The sequence below is a fragment of the Sphaeramia orbicularis genome, chromosome 8 (assembly GCF_902148855.1).
Source record: "Sphaeramia orbicularis chromosome 8, fSphaOr1.1, whole genome shotgun sequence".
In the NCBI taxonomy this organism is placed as follows: Eukaryota; Metazoa; Chordata; class Actinopteri; order Kurtiformes; family Apogonidae; genus Sphaeramia; species Sphaeramia orbicularis.
In genome coordinates this window covers 7,214,540-7,235,585 of record NC_043964.1, presented here as the reverse complement: position 1 = coordinate 7,235,585, position 21,046 = coordinate 7,214,540, and the positions used below count along the sequence as shown (strand labels likewise).

The 21,046-nt window shown below is 41.7% G+C and overlaps 1 protein-coding gene and 1 long non-coding RNA gene across 3 annotated transcripts; both read left to right on the top strand.

The window, feature by feature from the left end:
* The first annotated feature begins 5,317 nt into the window (after positions 1 to 5,317).
* Positions 5,318 to 15,377, top strand: nlk1 (nemo-like kinase, type 1). Its single transcript, XM_030140814.1, has 11 exons — positions 5,318 to 6,509; positions 9,724 to 9,853; positions 10,306 to 10,361; positions 11,322 to 11,428; positions 11,665 to 11,750; positions 12,413 to 12,622; positions 12,732 to 12,833; positions 13,411 to 13,497; positions 13,565 to 13,763; positions 14,409 to 14,502; positions 14,612 to 15,377. Exons 1-11 carry the CDS (start codon positions 6,202 to 6,204, stop codon positions 14,658 to 14,660), a joined length of 1,428 nt encoding a protein of 475 aa, XP_029996674.1. The 5' UTR covers positions 5,318 to 6,201; the 3' UTR covers positions 14,661 to 15,377.
* A 955-nt stretch (positions 15,378 to 16,332) lies between these two features.
* Positions 16,333 to 20,320, top strand: LOC115423836 (uncharacterized). Of its 2 annotated transcripts, none has more exons than XR_003936008.1 (2): positions 16,333 to 18,180; positions 18,219 to 20,320. It is a non-coding gene; the product is annotated as an uncharacterized LOC115423836 (long non-coding RNA). The 2 variants fall into 2 exon arrangements; XR_003936007.1 differs by having other exon boundaries at positions 16,334 to 18,187.
* Positions 20,321 to 21,046: the final 726 nt, after the last annotated feature.

Here is a 21,046-nt window from a genome sequence, read left to right as displayed (position 1 = left end):
CTAATGAAGTAATGTTTACCTGAAAACAACAAAAATACACAAACACTGAAGATCCATGAACACACCTCCAACACACACCTCCAACATCCTGCTGACGTCACAGTGTACACCACGGTTAGTTCAGGTTCCACATTCACACCAATATGATGTAAAGTGGATTAGAACCAGTCAAATAAGAACACAGTAACCCATAAATAATGACAAATACAGACTTTTATCTATGTTTCTAGAGCGAAAAACAAAACTAAAACATCACATTATGAAAATTTTTACTTCCACAAACTATCCTTTAAAAAAATGGAAATATTGTTAACAACCAATTGGACCAATTTTCTGCCTCAGTTTATCATTTCTACATGTTCATTCTAACGTACAGATAGAGTGGATCTACAAATACACACAACATTTAATAACAGACAGAATATTAATATAATCACACTGATTTATATGAAGACAGTTCACGTTCATATTTGTTCAAGTTATTCATATTTTTCATTTCAGTCATGTGGGCCAGTCAAATCATAATATAATAATCTATATATGATTGCAAAGCTGAAATAAACAAAAAATAACCCCCAAAAAATCAACACAAATAATAATAATAAGACATGTTCAAAAATTTGAGAAACATCAAAACAATGTTAAAATTGTACATTTCAGTTTATTCACATTTTTATTAAAGGATAGTTTGTAAATATTAACATTTCCATGTTACTAAAACAAAGAGAAAAGTCTGTATATGTCATTATTTATAGTTTATTCTGTTCTTCTGATCCACTTTAGAACATATTGGTCTGAATGTGGGACCTGAACTAACATGAGTTCAACATCATTCATTGTTAATATCTTCAGTGTAATTTTGGCGTTTCATAAATTCATCCCCTGGGTCAGATTGGACTCTTTTGTGGTCCGGTTTTGGGCCCCGGGCCGCATGTTTGACACCTGTACCCTAAAGGGTTAACAGTGACTCTCAAGGTTCAGTAGAAGATCCATGAACCAGTCAGTGAACGGAGGAGAGGGTTAAGGTCCTTTAATACAACAGTATCACAGGAGGATCGGGGGGGGGGGGGCTGTGGTCCTGGTGAGACCAGGTGAGAGACAGAGCACAGAACTGGAACCGTGATCACAAACATAAAAGACCAAAGGTTCCACAGCAGATGGAAGGAACATGTGACCTGAGCAGGAGCTGATGGTAGTTGTTGTTCAGAGGATAGTGGTGAGTTCATCTGAACTTCACCTGGTTCCATCTATGACCAGAATGAACCTGCATCTGAGTCCAGGTCAAATCTGTCACCGCTGGTTCTTATATTTCAGTCCCTGGTTGGACTTGGACTCACACAACTGCAGTTCCACTGATCCTTCCATTTTCACGTGGACGACTGTTTTCACTGACTGGACGTTAAATCCTGACTCTGAGCGTGTCCGTTGTTGTTGACGTGAAGCTTTTCCTCCAGATGACTCCTCAGTGACGTCCAGATGACTCCTCAGTGACGTCCAGATGACTCCTTGGTGATGTCCAGATGACTCCTCAGTGACGTCCAGATGACTCCTCAGTGACGTCCAGATGACTCCTTGGTGATGTCCAGATGACTCCTCGGTGACGTCCAGGTGACTCCTCTGTGATGTCTGGGTGATGTCCAGATGACTCCTTGGTGACGTCCACATGAGTCCTCAGTGACATACATCTGCGTGGGTGGAGTCGTCGTTCCTCTCCGGCGTCGTCCATTGCTGCCTCTCTTCATTTGTTGAGGCCCAGCTCCTCCTCCTCTTCTTCCTCTTCCGTCTCCCTCTTCATCCTCCTTCTCTTCCTCCTCCTCTTCTTCTTCCTCCTCTTAGTCCTCTTCCTCTCCCTCCTTCTCTTCTTTCTCCTCCTCCTCTTCTTCTTCCTCCTCCCCTTAGTCCTCTTCCTCCTTCTCTTCTTCCTCCTCCACCTCTTCCTCCTCCTCCTCTGTACATGTAACATACTGTACATGCACCAGGACGAGTCTGAACCAGGGACGACTGTGGACAAAGCCTCCGTCCGTCCCTCCGTCCACATGGGACGACCATCGTGTATTTTTAGCCGTTTCCGTTTGCCATCGCATCATGGTTTTGTTTTTTAACGGACTTGCACAGCCTCGTCATGATTTTGTAAAGCTGTTTTCCATCCTTTCTATTCCACGATATCTGTGTTTGTTTATAAGGAGGAACATGAACTTCTAGAGTACGACGACTTCTCTCTTTAATTTATTACAAACCGGTGTGCGGTTTGCCTTTTTCAGGGTCTCCTGTGGTGGATCAGCTATTTTTAGATGCTCCACTGTGTACATAAACTTTTCTAGAGCTGATAAAGGCAAACTCCTAGTTGTTTGTGTATATTCTCCATGAACATTGAATGTGCATAACTTCTCTGCTTCATATGATCTTTGTTCTTAACTCTGGATGCTGATTTGTAATTCTTGAAAAGGTTAATTGCCATGTAATTTGTAGCTACCTTGGTGACACATTTTCTGTGGCTGTGCATATTGATTGTACTTGATGCATAGTGCATAGCGCCTCGTTATTACTACTGTATTAAAAGGCGGTTAAATGCATGTGTGGTTTGAGCTGAAATTGTCTTTGTGGGTGTTTCTGCCTCTGGGGAAAATCCATCCATCCATCCATTTTTTTCCTCATATCTGGGCCCGGGTCGTGGAGGCATCAGTCTACAGGTCCATTCAAAAAATTAGAGTATCATGAAAAAGTTCGATATAATTTTGTCACTCATTTCAGAAAGTCAAACCCATATACAGGGTTATTGAAAAAGAATGAACCGATTTCATGACGCATCATCATGGAATGAGTCAGTGACCATTTGAAAGAGGAGTTTTTCTAAGTTTATGTTCCACTGGTACACACGAACATTGATGACCTTAAACATCGAATAACAACAGCGATCAACTCAGTGGATGGTGGTATAGTGATTCATGTCTGGGAGGAATCCTCTTATCCAATTGATGTTGTCCGTGCTGCAGGTGGTGGACACATTGAACACTTGGAAGACAGGAAATAAAAGATGACTGTGGGTAGAATACTAGTGACTTGGCTGGAGTTTTCTAATGGTTTTCTTTATTAAAATATTGAAATCGGTTCATTCTTTTTGAATAACCCATATATTATATCTACTCATTAGACATAGAGTGAAGTATGTCAAGCTTTATTTCTTGAAATGTTGAAGTTTATGTCTTACAATGAAAACCCAAAATTAAGTGTCTCAGAAAATTAGAATATTACATAATTTTTTTTTTTTTAAAGGATATTTTAAACGGAAATGTCAGTCTTCTGTAAAGTCTGATCATTTGAATGAACTCAATCCTTGGTTGGTTCTACTTTTACAAGAATTACTGCGTCAGTGTGTGGTGTCATGGAAGTGATCAGCCTGTGGCACTGCTCAGGTGGAATGGAAGCCCAGGTTGGTTTGATAGCATCCTTCAGCTCATCTGCATTAGTGGATCTGCTGTCTCTGATCTTCCTCTGGACAATCCTCCACAGATTATCTTATGGCAGGGGTGTCAAACTCATGTTAGTTCAGGGGCCACATTCAGCTAAATTTGATCCGAAGTGGGCCAAACCAGTAAAATAATAACATAATATATAAATAATGTCAACTCCAAAATTTTCTCTATGTATTAGAATAAGTAAAATTAAACAATGACAATGTTTACATCTATAAACTATCCTTTCAAACAATGTGAATAACATGACCAAACTCAAAAAATAAGTGTAATTTTAACAATATTATGCTTCAGTTTATCATTTTCATGTGTTCATTATAACTTACAGATCACAGTGGGTCTACAAATACACAAAATATTTAATATCAGACAGAATATTGTTAAAATTGTACTTCTCATAAAACATTTCAAGTTGTTCATATTTGTTCAGGTTATTCACATTTTTTGTGAAATTATACTTCGTTTTAATGTAAATACATGAAAATATTTACAAAGAAAGAAACTTGGAGTTGTGAGTATTTATAGATTATTATGATAGTATTTTACTGGTCCTGCCCACTTGAGATTGAATTGGTCTGAATGTGGAACCTCAACTAAAATGATTGTTCATATTTTAGTGTAATTTTTGCATTTCACAACTTCATCCCAAGAGCCAGACTGGACCCTTTGGCGGGCCGGATTTGGCCCCTAGGTCGCGTGTTTGACACCTGTGCTCTTTGGGTTTCAGGTCAGGTAAGTTTTCTGGTCCATCAGTCACAGTAACACCATGGTCATTAAACCAGCTTTGGGTACCTTTGACAGTGTGGGAAGGCGGCAAGTCCTGCTGGAACATGATATCAGCATCTGCATAAAGCTGGTCAGCAGAAGGAAGCAGGAAGGGTTCTAAAATGTCCTGGTAGACGGGTGTGTTGACTGTGGACTTCAGAAAACACAGTGGACCAACACCAGCAGATGACATGGCACAACAAACCAGCACTGACTGTGGAAAGTCCAAAGTCCTCTGTTCAGATGAAAGTCATCAAAGTCTGAAGGAAGAATGGAGACGAACAGAACCCACAGTGAAGTCCAGTGTGAAGTTTCCAGTCAGTGCCTCTGATACTGCAGCTGAGTGGAGTTCCACTTCACACACATTTATTTACTACATTTATTTACAATATACAAATAACATGAACATTATATTCACATGTATTTTGCACAGATATATGCATTTATAAATTTTAATCACTGTGTGTTTAGAATATGACAAATAACATAAAAGTCAAATATCAATGTATTTGGAATAAATGTAGTTTATTTATAGAGGTTATAAAATAAACCCAGAATGACAGCACTAAAGTGGGTCACTTTACAAACATTCACACTCACAAAACTACTCACATTTTTTTTTTTCTACAATTTTTTTCTCATTTCAAAATACATTTTCCTGAAAATATAAGTAATTTCCTACCCAAAAATATAAGTTGGGTGTAGATTATTGTAATTATTTTTTTTAACCAGATGTGAACCTTTCCTTGGCTGAGCCCTTCAACTAAAATTCAAGTATTTTCAAAGATTTCAAGTATGAACCAAAAAAAGGACCAAAAAAAAAAAACCAATAAAAATGACACTGACAGAACTCAGAGGTTTATTGTTATATAACAGACATGAAGTGATTTGAACAGAATTAATAATAACTGGATGATTATGAGAAGGATCTATCCACTGGTGTGTGTGTGTGTGTGTGTGTGTGTGTGTGTGTGTGTGTGTGTGTGTGTGTGTGTGTGTGTGTGTGTGTGTGTGTGTGTGTGTGTGTGTGTGTGGTGGTCGGTCCAGAGCTAAGCCAGCGTTAGCATTGTTTACAGCGGAGCGGATCCATTAACCCTCCCCCACCCGGCTTTACCAGCTCCTCCTACCGTACAGGCTAACCCGTTAGCCCCGGTCGCCGCTGCACAAAACGGCCCCAACCCCCCTGGAACTATCGGAGCACCTACCGTGAGGAACCCGTCGGGGGGCTGTCCGACCTGGACCGGCTTTAGTCCACCTGTGTGGACCTCAGATGTGCGGGTTCGAAGCCCTGATGCCCAGTTAGCAGCCGAGGCTAACTGAGGAGCTAACAGGCTAACAATCCCGGAGACGAGCCGCAAACGGTGCCTTTCCGAAGCCTTTTGGTCGGTGTTCCCGGGCCGGGCCGGTGTCCGTATCACCGAACCGGGGCCTGCGCTGCTCGGGGGTTCGGTGAAAGCAGAACGGGCTTCTCTCTTAAGTATGTAGGTCACTGCACCGGCCGATGGTGTATGTGGGTCAGAGACAGCAGCGGGTTAACCGATTAGCCGAACAGCTGGTTAGCATCGGAGCGAAGTGGATGTTCGGAACCACAGACCCACAAAAACACCCATGAGTCTGTTCGGTCCGACTCAGGCCAACGCACCGACGGGATTTAGTTAAAACGGGTCGAGTCCGTGAGTCGGTTAACCGAGCAGCACTAACCAGGTTAAAGCTACCAACAAAGGCAACCGGGCCGGTCGGTTCCGTGTCGGTGGTTCGCCAGGCCACATCCGCCACCGGCTCTGATGCACGGGTTCTAGAGCCTCCGCTCCGTCACCCGGGTCCGCCTGGTTCTGCCTCCCGTCCGGTCTTCCAGCCGGGTCCCGGGCCATGCTGAGAGCGGAGCCGGCTTCCCTCCGCGCCTAGCCGGGCAGCAGCGGCAGCTCGTAGCGGACAGTGCGTGGTTCGGTTCGGGGGCCGGAGGATGGCCTTTCACGGCGCGGGTCGGCAGACGGTTTGCGGTGACCTGTTTCCGGGCTCCGACCTGGGCCATAAGTATTTCTGTGTGAACTCATCGTGCGGAGCCCCGTCCACGGGCCTCAGCGCCACCCCGTGCCTGACCGGACCCACGGCCCCGGCCGGGACGCCTCGACACCCCACGGCCCTGGGAGGAAGCGCCGGCGGAGGAGCGGCGGTGCCTCAGCCCTACAGCAACCCGGCCAGCGAGGTGCCGAGCCCCGCGGAGATGGAGCCCGACCGGCCCATCGGATACGGGGCGTTCGGAGTGGTGTGGTAGGTGGACCTGGACCCGGACCCGGACCTGGGCCCGGAGCAGGTTTAATGGGCTGGTTTATAGAGGATCAGGAAAAATACACAACAAATACCAGAACACACCAGTGGAACTATGGGCAGTCAGCTTTTCTCCATTAATAATCCAATAATAATTCGATATTTGTTTATAGCCTTGTCTATATACTCTACTTCTATGTGTTTTCATAGATTTGCATACTGTTAATATTGTGTCTGTCCAAATTTTGTCTTTTTTTACTTCTATTCTACTTTATTCTTATCACACTTTTGTAATATTTTCTATTCTATTTCCTTAGTTTTAGTAATTTTTATTAAAATTTCTTCAGAAAAAACTGTGTAATTTGACCAATATTCAGCCTGTTTGTCATTTATACATGTTCATTCTAATGTACAGATACAGTGGATCTACAAATATGCAACAATTAATAACAGATATGTGGATCTGACAAATACAAATATTAACTTTAAAATAACTTCAGACTCAACAACACCCTGGACATTTAATTTCATCTGTGTAACTTTGCCTTCATTGTCATCACTCACTTATCCATATAGTTATGATAGTGTTTAATATATAGTTCCATAGGTGGTAGCAGTTTCTATTATTTGTACTAACTGTTGTAATAGTAGTTTATCCACTGTTAGTACTTGTATTTGTAGTAGTAGTATATCCACTGTTAGTACTTGTATTTGTAGTCGTAGTATTAACAGTCATGGACCTCTGTTCTGGTTTCTAGTAATTATACTAACACCAGCTGATCTACTTTTGACAGTTCTAGTTCAGCTATCTGTGCATCAACTGCATCCATGTGTCTCCCCCTCTCCCCCAGTTGTCCATCCTCCAGGAGTCAGGGTCTGCTGCAGGTTTCTGCCTGTCAAAAGGAAGCTTTTCCCCGCCACTGTCACAAGTGTTTGCTCCTGGAGGATTCTGTTGGGTTTCTGTAAATTGGCTTAGAGTCTGGCTTCGACCAATTCAATATGTAAAGTATCATGAGCTAACTTTTGTTATGATTTGGCGCTATATAAATAAAATTTGATTGATTGATTGATTGATTGGACCCTTTGGAGGCCCGGTTTTGGCCCATGGGCTGTATGTTTAACACCCCCGCCTTAGAGTGTAATATACCTGTGGAAGATGTTGTGTTTGTAGTCTCTTTTCCGTTGGACATTTGCACAAAACTGTCCCCATATTTCCTAAATGTGTTCCAAGCAGAAGTGTGTAATGTTGGTTTTCCCATTCAATCCCAAATGTGCTGATTAGTTTCTTTCTTCTGGTAGATGTCAGTAGAAGTCATTCCATAAACATGAACAGAAATCTGTGTTTTGAATCTAGAATGCTGGTTCCCCCTCTGCCTCCTTCTAAATTCTAAACTGATGTGGTTTCCTGGTGTGTCCACACATACACACACGTTTGGGTTCAACTCTTCTTCTTCTCTTGTTCTGACATCCATCAACGTCTGTTTGTTTTGGTCATGTGAATGTAGTTGGACTCAAAGGTCTTTCCATTACAGTTTTGGGTCATATACCAATAGTGCTACGCCTGATAAACCACTTCTTGTAAGCGCAAAAACTTTTCATCAAAAAATGAGAGATTAGGCGAAATTGTTCTTTTTTCCATTTGGCAAATTTTTATGCACAAGTTATATTCACACAATTTGAGGGTCAGTGGAAAAGAGACTAATGACATGATAAAATTTACTCCATAAGTATTGACACTGGGAATGAAACTGTTCCAGATTATAAATATTTTCAATCCTCAGTCACATCGACACAATTAAGTCAGTGTCATAAAAAGTAATGAGGTTTAATCTGAGCCCAATAGAAACAATAAAAACTCATTAATGGAGTCCACGTGCTATTGGTCCTTTTAATTGTTCATATAATACGACAAATCGATCCACACTTTGATTGTTTGGACGAAGGCGGTCTGTGATTGGTCAGATAATCCCTCCCATTATACTTCAACAGCCAATCCAAGACGGGATGGTTTTTAGTCACAAACCAGTGGATTGACTGGAGTTTGAATTTCCAAACTTTAATGTCAGTAACTGAAGTGTTTTCAGAAGTTTCACTGGGTTTATGACCATTTGGTTCATTATCAATACATACTGCAGTTATTGGACGGAACCACAGTTTTTTTTATTTCATCATTAGAACCATCTCCATTCATCTGTACAAACAGAATCGGAGTCCTGGATTCATTGTATTGCAGTTGCTCCGTTCAAGTTTAATAAAAGTTGGAGAGAAATTATCAACAATTATCAACATTATCAACTGGCCCGTCTACAGTTTGTCCAGAACTCTGCTGCCAGGCTCCTGACCCGCACAAACAGGAGAACCCACATCACTCCCATCCTTAAATCTCTCCACTGGCTCCCTGTTCTATATCGTCTTCATTTCAAAATTCTTGTGCTAACTTTCCAGGCCCTACATGGCCAGGCCCCTGCATACATTGCTTCCCTGATCCAGCCCTACAGCTCGACTCGTAGCTTGAGGTCTTCAGGACAGCACCTGCTGATGGTTCCACGCACCTGTTTTAGCACACGCGGTGACAGGTCTTTTAAAGCTGTGGCACCACGTCTATGGAATGACCTGCCTCTGCACCTACGGTCCATGGACTCTGTAGAGAGCTTTAAGAAACACCTCAAAACCCTTCTGTTCAAAAAGGCTTTTTAGTCTCCCACCTGACCCAGGACCACCACAGACTGATTACACTCTATGTATTCATCATAACGTACTCCATGTGTCATCCCCCCCCCCCAGTCTCTCTATATCTCTATCACTCTCTCTTTTCTCCTCCTTTACTCTCTCTCTCTCTCTCTTTAACCCCAACTGGTCAAGGCAGACAGCCATCCTTCAGGAGTCTGGGTCTGCTCGAGGTTTCTGCCCGTTAAAGGGAAGTTTTTCCTCGCCACTGTCACCAATCACAAGTGTTTGCTCCTGAAGGATTCTGTTGGGTCTCTGTAAACTTAATTTGATTCTGATTTGAATTGATAAAGCACTTTGTGACTCTGTCTGTGAAAAGTGCTCTATAAATAAAATTTACTTACTTACCTACTAACAAAAAACCCCCAGTTCCACTGTTGTTTCCTGATAACGTGGTTCAACGGCGCTGAGTTTACGACATTCTGTTCTGGTTTGAATTTATATTCCATTGTCTTAAACTCCCTTTTATAAGCGTCTGTTTTCGTCGCAGGTCAGTGACAGACCCACGCGACGGCCGTAAGGTGGCGTTGAAAAAGATGCCCAATGTCTTCCAGAACCTGGTCTCCTGTAAACGGGTTTTCAGAGAGCTGAGGATGCTGTGCTTCTTCAAACACGACAACGTAAGGAACCGTCAAAGGGGGCGGGGTTTGTTAATGGAGGCGGGGTTGGTTAACACGGGCAAAGCTAACGAAGCGGGGTTTGTTAACAATGAGGGGTTGGTTAATGTGGGTGTGGTTGGTTAATGGAGGCGGGGTTTGTTGATGGGGCAGGGTGATTAATGTGGGCGGGGTTCGTTAATGGAGGCGGGGCTGGTTAACATGGGTGGGGGGTCATTGACGGGGAGGGGTTTCTTGACAGACGGAGTTTGTTTACGGGGGCGGAGTTCGTTAACATGGGTTTCTAGGGGTGGGGCTAGTTAACATGGGCGTGGCTGGTTGACTGAGCAGGGCTGGTTAACATGGGCAGGTCTGTTTTCCAGTGGTATTGACCCATTTTCCTGTGGTCCTGACCCGTTTTCCTGTGGTTCTGACCTGTTTTCCTGTGGTTCTGACCCGGTTCTGTGCTTTTGCAGGTGCTGTCTGCTCTGGACATCCTTCAGCCTCCACAGATCGACTGCTTTGAAGAAATGTATCCACTGGGTCATGTGTCGTATGTGTGATGTTTCCTCTTGTCCTCTGTCCCAGTTTCATTAACCGTCCCCGTTGTGTCCTCCTTTAATCACTTAATATAGAAGCTGGTTCCAGGTCTTCACTGTGGATGGGGGTCTAGATGGTCTAGAACAGGCCGATCCCCGGACCCCTGTCTGTGTCAGGGTGCCCGCTGACCTCAGATACAGTAATGGTTTTGTAAGTTTAACTCATAAACAGGTGCTGGAGGCTTTAACACTCAGTTGGATTTGATGCAGCCTTTTTTTGTTATTATTATGCAACAGCAGAAACATCAGGTGCTATTTTAGTTCCAGCATTTGAGCAGAGTAAAAGCCAAAGAGATGGAAAAGTGTTCAGAGCTGAAACTGATTATCAACGGATGAACTTATGACACTGAAGATATTAACAATAAATAATGTCAAAATCAGTTCAGTTCAGGTAACACATTCAGACAAAGATGACCTAAAGTGGATCAGAACCAGTTAAATAATAATAATAACATAATAATGATAACCTATAATCCTGTCTGCACTTTACCCACTATATTCACACAGTCATGGTTTTATTTATAATATATATATATATATATATATGTATATATATATATATATATATATATATATATATATATATATATATATATATATATATATATATATGTGTATATATATATGTGTGTGTGTATATATATATATATATATATATATATATATATATGTGTGTATATATATATATATATATATATATATGTGTATATATATATATATATATATATATATATATATATATGTGTGTGTATATATCTGCATATCTGCGTGTGGAGCTCGTTTATCTGTGTGTGGATGTGGGCGGAGTTCGTTTTATTCCTGTGTATATGTGGGCGGAGCCTGTTTATCTGAGTTGGAGGTTGTTTTGTTCTTGACCGTGACCCCCCCTGCAGATACGTGATCACAGAGCTGATGCAGAGCGACCTCCACAAAGTCATCGTGTCTCCTCAGCCTCTCACCACCGACCACATCAAGGTCTTCCTCTATCAGATCCTCCGAGGTGAGCCTGGTCCGGTCCGGTCCTGGATCAGTGGGAGTGGTTTTCTCTGACGCACATGAATCAGATATGACTGTGAAAACAGTGTGTGTAGTTCTGTCTGAGGGCGAGCAGGAGGCAGCTCCTGTGGCTTCATGAACATGTGTGGGTGGAACGTCCATGTTCAGGGTTCTACTGTTCACAGTCTGAGTTCAGGAGGTGGAGGAGCACAGGTTTGATGTGTCCTTTTTTTCCCTCAGGTTTGAAGTATCTTCATTCTGCTGGGATTCTGCACAGAGACATCAAACCTGGAAACCTGCTGGTCAACAGCAACTGTCTGCTGAAGGTCCGACTCCAAAACAAACACACAGTAGAACCTCACAGTACCTGTTTAATAAACTTCACGACCCAACTCACTTTACAATTTACTCCTTTTATAAATCTCCAAAAACCACCCATTAATCCCCCCAAAGTCCCCCAAAAACCACCCTAAAACTACCCCAAATATCATCCATAAACCAACCAAAAACCACCCATAAACCACCCTAAAACAACCTATAAACCATCCCAAATATCACCCATAAACCACCCTAAAACCACCTAAAAACCACCCCAAATATCACCCATAAACCACCCTAAAACCACCTAAAAACCACCCCAAATATCACCCATAAACCACCCTAAAACCACCTAAAAACCACCCCAAATATCACCCATAAACCACCCTAAAACCACCTAAAAACCACCCAAATATCACCCATAAACCACCCTAAAACCACCTAAAAACCACCCCAAATATCACCCATAAACCACCCTAAAACCACCTAAAAACCACCCAAATATCACCCCTAAAACCACCCGAAAATTACCTATAAACCACCCTGCCCCCAAACCCATACCCCAGTGTGCAGTTGTCCCGTCCTTCCAGGTTCTCCTGTACCTGTTCTTCTACACCGTTAACGTTACTCTTCCACGACTGACGTTCATATCCTCCGTCTGTTTCCTCAGATCTGTGATTTCGGGTTGGCTCGGGTGGAGGAGCCTGACCCGTCTCGTCACATGACTCAGGAGGTGGTGACACAGTACTACCGTGCCCCCGAGGTGCTGATGGGGTGCAGACACTACAACTCGGCCATCGACGTCTGGTCCGTGGGCTGCATCTTCGCCGAGCTGCTGGGACGGCGGATCCTCTTCCAGGCCCAGAGCCCGATCCAACAGGTGAGTCTGCGGAACCTCCTCAGGGGGCGGAGCCAACCAAAGGCTCATTAAAGCCTCTGAACCAGGTCTAATAGGTCCACGGTTAAGGCTCTGTGTTCTGTCTCCTCAGTTGGATCTGATCACTGACCTGCTGGGAACTCCTCCTCTGTCAGCTCTGTCCTCAGCCTGTGAGGGTGCCAGAGCCCACATCCTGAGGGGGCCGCACAAACCGGTACGTGACCCCGCCCACACCCAGGTCTGTAGGAACTGACCCCTCCCACACCCAGGGCTGTAGGAACTGACCCCGCCCACACCCAGGCCAGAAACAACCAGTTAAGCCAATAAACACTTGAGATTAATCCAAACACCTTCTAAAAACACCACATTTCATGGACCAGCACAGTCTGTTAATGTTGTGGTTAAAAGAATAGAATAGAATAGAATAGAATAGAATAGAATAGAATAGAATAGAATAGAATAGAATAGAATAGAATGTTTATTGTCACTGTTACAGGAAAAAGGAAAATCAGTTCAGCAGCAGATTCTTGAAGTGCAAACAAAATACTGTTTATAAAACTCTGCTGAACATGTGTCCTCCTGAGACCCAGTGATGCATGAGAATTTTACAGCTTTACTTAGAAGAAAAGGGACTAACGATTTACAACAAATGAAGGATATTTATTTATTTTTTTATATATATTTATTTATATGTATTTACAAGGAAATACAACATATGAACAAGGTCAAATTAAAGTGCTCTGTCTCCACCCCGTGTCTCCGTCCTGTGTCTCCGCCCTTTGTCTCCTCAGCCATCGCTGTCCGTCCTCTACATGTTGTCTGACGGCGCCACCCATGAGGCGGTCCACCTGCTCTGCCGGATGCTGGTCTTCGACCCGGTGAGTGTCTTTTCCTTGACGTCCGTCCTGTCCTCGTACCCGGGTCTAACCGCAGTCCTGTCCTCAGGCTAAGCGGATCTCGGGCAGCGACGCCCTGTCCCACCCGTACCTGGACGAGGGCCGTCTGCGCTACCACACCTGCATGTGTCAGTGCTGCTACTCAGTTCCCAGCGGACGAGTTTACACCCGGGACTTCGAACCCGTGGCCGAGAGGCCGTTCAGCCACAGCTATGAGAACAGCCTCCTGTCGGTTTGGCAGGGAAAAGGTACCGCCCCCACCGCCCACGTGCACTCACATGCTGCCTTCAGGTGCTGTCGGGAAAATGATCCTTTCCACTAGTGAATTTGAAGTTACGAGGGCGTTGTTTTCAAGTGCTTTTGTTGTCGTAGTTTCATGAAAAATGTCGATACACAGTTAATGTTGACCTGAAACAGTTTTGGACTTGTTCATTCATCTGATATTTTCCAATGTGACTTCAGTCTGAACGTCCAGGTCGCATTTATCCGACCTTTACGTCATTGAAATGCGACAAACGTCACAGTTCTTCACCCCAGGAGGAGGAGCAGAGGATAAACCATATTTCCTTCTGTAAACAGGAAGTGGTCACATATTCCATCAGGACCTCTTTAGTGCATGTGGGTCACTTCAGGGTCACATTCAGTTCAGACTCACAACTGATAGAAGTCGCATTTAATGTGGAATATGAACCAACACAAACAAATCAGATTCCCCCCCCAAAAAAATCTGAACTGTGCATTAAGACCTGCTGTGAACGGAGCCGAACTTAGCATTGAGCTTTGCTCCAACCCTTTTTGTCCAAATATGGTCCCTTCTGGCTCCATTCTCCCATCCCACCACCTTTACCATGTTTATTGTTTATCGTTTACTAAGGTGTGTGTTTCCGTCACAGAGTTAATCCATCGCTTCATCACGGAGCACCAGCAGGGCAAACGAGTGCCACTGTGCATCAACCCTCAGAGTGCTGCCTTCAAGACCTTCATCAGGTGAGGATGAGGAGGCTCAGTGTGGCCTTCAGGTGCAGTAGGATTCACCACATGTGTGATGGAAGCCCAGGCGTTTCCTGGTCTAACCCTGGTTCTGGTCTGGGTTCAGGTCCACCGCTTGGCATTCGTCCAAGGTCTCCAGGAAGGAGGAGAGATGAACGCCGCAACGGCAGGATTTCATCGGCCACGGCATCAGAAAATACTGAACATCTCGGGTCTTTGTTTTAGTTTTGGTTCCTTTTTGTTTGTTTTTTAATGGGTGAGATCGCCTAAAAACCACGTGGAAAACCTCATTGTTTTTCCCCCTTTTTAAAGAAATCTGAAAACTAGCTTCTAAAGACCAGAACGGCTGAAGCTGAAAGTGTTTTCGGTGCTGAATTTAAAAAAAAACAAAAAAAAAAACAACAAAAACAAAATGCTGCTGAAGTGCAACAGGAGGAAAAGCTGACCTCGGTACTAGTTTGGATGTTTGGTCGTCTGGACTTAAAGGAATCCTGGGTTCATAGTTGAATAGGTTGTTGCTTAGTTGATGTTGAAGTCATTCCAGCCTGTGCAATACGCTTTAGTTTCACATTCAGTCGCCAACGACACCTCTGGACGTTCAGGATCAGCCCACGCCTCATTGGTCGCCAAACATCGCCAAGGTTTCCTGTTTTTTTTTTTTTTTTTTTAACTGCATTTGAACGCGTCACTCACTGTGTTTTTTTTCAGCGATAATAATCTTAATAATAATAATAATGCAATTTAACAGATGTAGCAGGTTTGAACCACGTCGCCGACGTCGGCTTCTTTTCCTCACGGCGTCGCTTTGATGTGGACGAATCACAAACTGTAGGAACCTTTGATGTTTGAGTCGGAAGAAAGAAAGAGAGAAAGATAGATGCCAAAACTGCAGATTTTCCAGCAGCTCTGGTTTAAATCAGGGGGGTCAAACATAAGGCCAGGGGGGGAGAGTCTGGTCCAGTTTATGGGATAAAAATAACACTAGTCTCTTTTCCATGGTCCTTCTGAGCTAAACTGTCCCCATATTTATATAAATGTGTTCCAAACAGAAGTGTGTAATGTTGGTTTTTCCATTTAATCCCAAATGTGCTGATTAGTTTCTTCTGGTAGATGTCAGTGTCAGTCCTTCCATAAACATGAACAGAAATCTGTGTTGTTTTGAATATCGAATGCTCGTTCCTCCTCTATCTCCTACCAAATTCTAAACTGATGTGGTTTCCTGGTGTGTCCACACATACACACATGTTTGGGCTCACCTCTTCTTCTTCTCTTGTTCTAACATCCATCAACATCTGTTTGTTTTGGTCATGTGACTAGTTGGACTCAAAGGTCTTTCCATTACAGTTTTGGGTCATATACCAATTGTACTACGCCCGATAAACCACGTCTTGTAAGTGCAAAAACTTTTCATTGAAAAATGAGAGTTTTGGTGAAATTGTCAATTTTCCATTAGACAAAATTGTACGAACACGTTAAATTCACACAGTTTAAGGGTCAATGGAAAAGAGACTAATGAGGACGTTAATGATTTTAGTTCAGGTTCCACATTCAGTCCAGTGTGATCTAAAATGGATCAGAACCAGGAAAATAATAGAATAAACTATAAATAATGGCAAATACACATATCTCCTCTTTGTTTTAGTGTAAAAAAAAGTGAAATTACATGCAAATGTTTATATTATACAAACTTTACTTTCACAAAAAAATGGGAAACATGAAATTTCTTAAGAAAAATCGGTGTAATTTTACCAATATTACCCTCAGTTTATCATTTCTACATGTTCATTCTAATATACAGATACAGTGGATCTACAAATACACACATTTAATGACAGACAGGATATTGTATTTTAATTATTTTGTTTCATTTTCTTCATTATTTCCTTAATTTTCTTCAGTAGTTTCTTTTTCTTATTACTTGACTCATATTTTGGTTATTTTTGTCCGTACTTTCATAATTACTTTTAAAATTGCATTATTTTATCCTAGTTTTTTTTAAAAATACTTTCTCATGAAAAAAAGTCAAATTACATGAAGAAAATATTTACATCTACAAACTCTCCTTAAAAAAGTTATGAACAACCTGAAAATTCTTAAGAAAAATAAGTGCAATATTAACAACATTATGCCTCAACTTAAAACATTTAGTAACGAGTAAATAATAGGGTTGAAGTTTTTGGTGTTTTGGTTTTCGTTTTTAAAAGAAAAAAAAAGTGAAATTACATGAAAATGTTTAAAGCCACAAACTATCCTTTCATAACAAATGTGAACAACCTGAAATGTCTTAAGAAAAAGTGGAATTTTAACTTTTAATTTTTTAATATTCCTCAAATTTTTGTTTTTGTACAAATTTTGCTCACATTTGTGAGAGTTTTTTTTTTGTCATTTTTTGTGTTAATTTTTCTCAGATTTCTCAAATATACTAAATGTTGAATGTATTTGTAGATCCACTCTGATCTGTTTGTTATAATGAACGTATAAATGATAAACTGAGGCTGAATATTGGTCCAATTCCACTGATTTTTCTTAATAAATTCCAGGTTGTTCATGTTCTTTAAAGGATCGTTTGTATGTGAACATTTATCATCATGTACTTTCACTCTTTTCTCTGTTCTTATTCAACTGATTCTGATCCACTTTGGGTCATTTTGGGCTGAATGTGGAACCTGAACTAACCTGGGTTCCACAGATCTGGGTTAAATAAACCCACTTGGATCCACACGTATGATACGGTTGTGGCGTGTTTTGCATCTCTTTATTTATTGCGTGTTTGTTGGAGGTGTATGTGTGCACCTGGTGTCATTTTTAGCGACTCTACGGGGTTAGATTGGTGTCAAAATATTCATGTGCTTAAAATAGAAATGTGTGCATATTATTATTATTATGCCGCGTTTCCTCTATGTGGAATCGGCCTGACTCTGGTACCAGGTCCTATTCCAGACTGTTTCCATGACCGGATACTACTGACTTTACAGTACGTGGTCATCCTAGCAATGCGGTGCGTAACTTCCTGTCGTCTGCTTAGAGTTGCTGATAAACTCGATCGTTCTGTCAAACTCACGCTGAACTTTTTCATCGGCACCAAGGACAGAACTGTCTGAACCTCCTGGACCAACCACGGTGTCGTTTTACAGGCTGTCATCATGTGGATTAAACTACGATAGATTTGCTGTCGACTTCAGAATCTGTTTTTTCAAAATGGTGGATCGCTGCACATTGATGTAGAGAGAGCTCTGACCAATCAGTGGTCTGCAGTGTTTACACATCACGTTTTAGTGTCTGTTCCCCAGTTTTCGAACCTCGGTGGAGTAGATACCAAAAAACTAGTACCGGGTACCAGGTTCCAGGTCCTTTATCGTAATGGAAATGAAAAAAGGCCGAGTCAAGTCGAGTTGGTACCAGGTCATAATATAAACACAGATCTGATACACATGAAATTTTTGACACCAAACTAACCCCATATGACTCCCTTCGTGACGGTTTTGGTCGTTACCTCAAACCCTAAAAGGAAAATAAAAGCTGAGGGCGTGGTCTAAACCTAGCCCCTCCCCCTCCCTTTCCCCTCGACTCGGTGCGAGGTTTGGACAGAGGGAATGCGATTGGTCGGATGCTGCTCTTCCTCTTCGGTCGTCGTTGGTTTTACTTCCTGTTCGGTTTCAGGCTCAGGGGTCCCTGGTCCCTGGTCCCTGGTCCCAGGTCGGTCCTGGTCCCAGGTCGGTCCTGGTCTGGGTGGAGATCCGGCTCCAATCGGTACAAACCTGTTTGTTTCACTGTTTTCAGATTTAACGTCACGTTTCAGTTGTGAAACTTTCTGCAGACGAGAACTTCTTCCTGTTTCCAGTTTTGTCTTTTGCAAATCGAAGACATAAAATGAAACTTTTCCTATAGTTTTAAATATTGTCTTTTCTGTTCCCGTATGTGGAAGTATTTTTACTCAAATATCGGTCTGTCTACATCCACAGCATTAAAATAACTCGTAAACATTCAGGTTATGCCTTAGATTTTTATACCACTTTTTTTTATATAAACCAATAGCTGTTTTTTTGTTTTTTGTTTTTTGTTTTTTTTTTTTATCATAATTGGACAGTAACTAAGTATTTTTATTCAAGTATTTTTACTAAAATACTGGGTTTAAGTTCACGTCATTAAATATATTTTTTTCTTCTAGATTTACAGCATTAAACTGACTCTTAAACTCTGCAACATTATTTATAAGTTACTTTTACAGGACATATAATGATAAAAGTGTAGTTAAACTACTAAAAACCAACAGTTACAGTATTGGAAGAAAAAAGTCAAAGTATTACATTAATAAAATTGTAACACTTTGAGAATCAAGTCATAATATTGTTAATTATTTTGAGGAAAAAAATGTCCTAAGAAATATTATTGAATACATGAATAAAGTCAAAGGTTTGAGGGGAAGACTCGTATTTTCTCTCCTGGATCCAATAATTTCCGTTCAGTGTTGAATTATTGGACCAATCAGCTGCTGTCGCCGTGTGGAAGCGTCCAATCAGAGCGGTGGACACTTCTTCAGATGCTGTGTTTGGTCATCCGTCAGTGAAATGCATCCTGGGAGTCGTAGTTGACTGTCCAAACCCAGACCAGAACCCGTGTCCTGTGTGTGTGGGGGGGGTGTTCTGCGGCGCGTCCCCAGGACCCTCGTTGTCCCCCCTTGGCGTCCCCCGCCAGAACCGCCGTCTCCTCCAGGACCCGTTGCTGAGGCTGACTGTAAATGTGCATGTGTATATTTATTCTCCATGGAAACCGTTGGGTTGATGCTGTGCAATGGTTCAACGTCAGCGATGACGAAAACCGACTTTTTGTGGTAATTTTATTTAATTCATCTTAGGAAGTGATCTTTATTCTTAGAGTTTTATTTTTGTTTGTTGTGATCTACTTAGAGTTTTACCGAGGCAGGCGTCAGGAGGAGGTTCTCAGTAACATCCAGAACCAGAACCACATAGAACCGGATCCACATAGAACCGGGTTCACAGAGCCACTTTCTGTTCAGGTTTGTTTCATGGATGTTAAGTATTCGTTCGCATGAACCGGTTACATCTGTCACTGATTCAAGACCATCGTAACCCAAATGGAACCCCTGCAGGACCGGTTTATTCAAGCCCAGAACTGGACTTGGCAGGTGTTTGATGGTTTCAGACCCAGTTGATGCTTTTGTCGTATTTCAGTTTCAAACCATCAAATGAAAAAACAGGTTTATTTTCATCACATGGAGTCGATTCAGCGACGACCCGTCAAAACCAGTCCATATAAGACCCACGTGGTCCAGGACCTGGTCCTGGTCAAGGTCCCATTCTTGGTCCAGATCCAGATCTTGGTCCAGGTCCCAGTCAGGGTCTAGAACCAGGTCCTGGTCTCAGTCCAGGTCTTGGTCTTGGTCCTGGTCCAGGTCCTTTGAAGGCCTCCTCCTCCGTCCTGTCCTCGTTTTTCTTTCTTTTATTTCTGTCGTTGTGTTCATAGGTTCTTCTCCTCCTCCTTCTCCTCCTTCTTCTTCTTCTTCTTCTTCTTCAGGTTAGAACCATTTGAAACTCTTTGGCCGCTTCGGTCTTCGCCGCCGCATCGCTCTGGATCTGCCTCGGCGGCGGCATCTCACCTTTTAGAGATTAGACTTGTTTTCTTCTATGAAAAGAAACTTGATGTGTTTATTCTAAATATGATGTTTTGTCTTCGTTTTAGCAAAAGGTTTTGTTTGTTTTTTGACTTGTGCTCCCGACAAATACTTGAATTTCTTAAAAAACTGTTTAGAGTTAAAGTAGTGAATGACAAATAAGTAAATAAATGGACACTGGATTCGAACGGCTCTGCGTCTTTGTGTTTAAATCATCCTGAAGGTTCAGGAGGTCAACGGTCAAATCCTTTTGAAATTTTTACTTTGTTTTAAAGCGTCTCTACTTTAATGAACCGTCTGGTATCACAGCTCCTTCAGTCATCTATAATAACATAGTAACAGCAGGAAACTTACTATGGTTTTATACAGTCTTTAACGTTTTTTTCTTTTTTTTTACATTGTTTTTCTATTTCATCAACTTGATCCATAAACAAAAAAACAAACACTCAGTAACTGTCATATTTTAACCCTTTGAATGACATGTTTGTAATGGCAACAAACCAGATTTTTAATGGAATTTTTTTTTCAATATTCTACATATAAATTGTATTATTTATTTTTTTTATTTTTTCCTTTTGCCATATGTCAGTGATTAACACGAACATTGGTTCATATACATTATTATTTTTCATGTTTGGTCAAATGATCTAAAATGAAGAGAACAGCCATAAAATGAATAAATAATATAATAATTTTTTTAAAAAGGAAAATTAAAATGACGGATGAATAGGATTAATGGATCAACAGGTAATAATATTAATATTAATAAAACAATAACAATAATAAGCATCAACATTAATAATAATAATAACAGCAAAAACAATCATAATATTAATAACGATAACAATAATATTATTAATAATAATAATACTAATAATGAATCCCAGTGTTTCTGGGTGAAGCTCTGCC

Bases quoted from the DNA above. Each gene is read 5' to 3' on its own strand.
- nlk1 (XM_030140814.1), top strand. From the start codon at position 6,202: ATGGCCTTTCACGGCGCGGGTCGGCAGACGGTTTGCGGTGACCTGTTT. The intron at 11,751-12,412 runs GTCCGACTCCAA...CTGTTTCCTCAG, and splicing joins ACAGCAACTGTCTGCTGAAG to ATCTGTGATTTCGGGTTGGC. The intron at 12,623-12,731 runs GTGAGTCTGCGG...CTGTCTCCTCAG, and splicing joins CCCAGAGCCCGATCCAACAG to TTGGATCTGATCACTGACCT.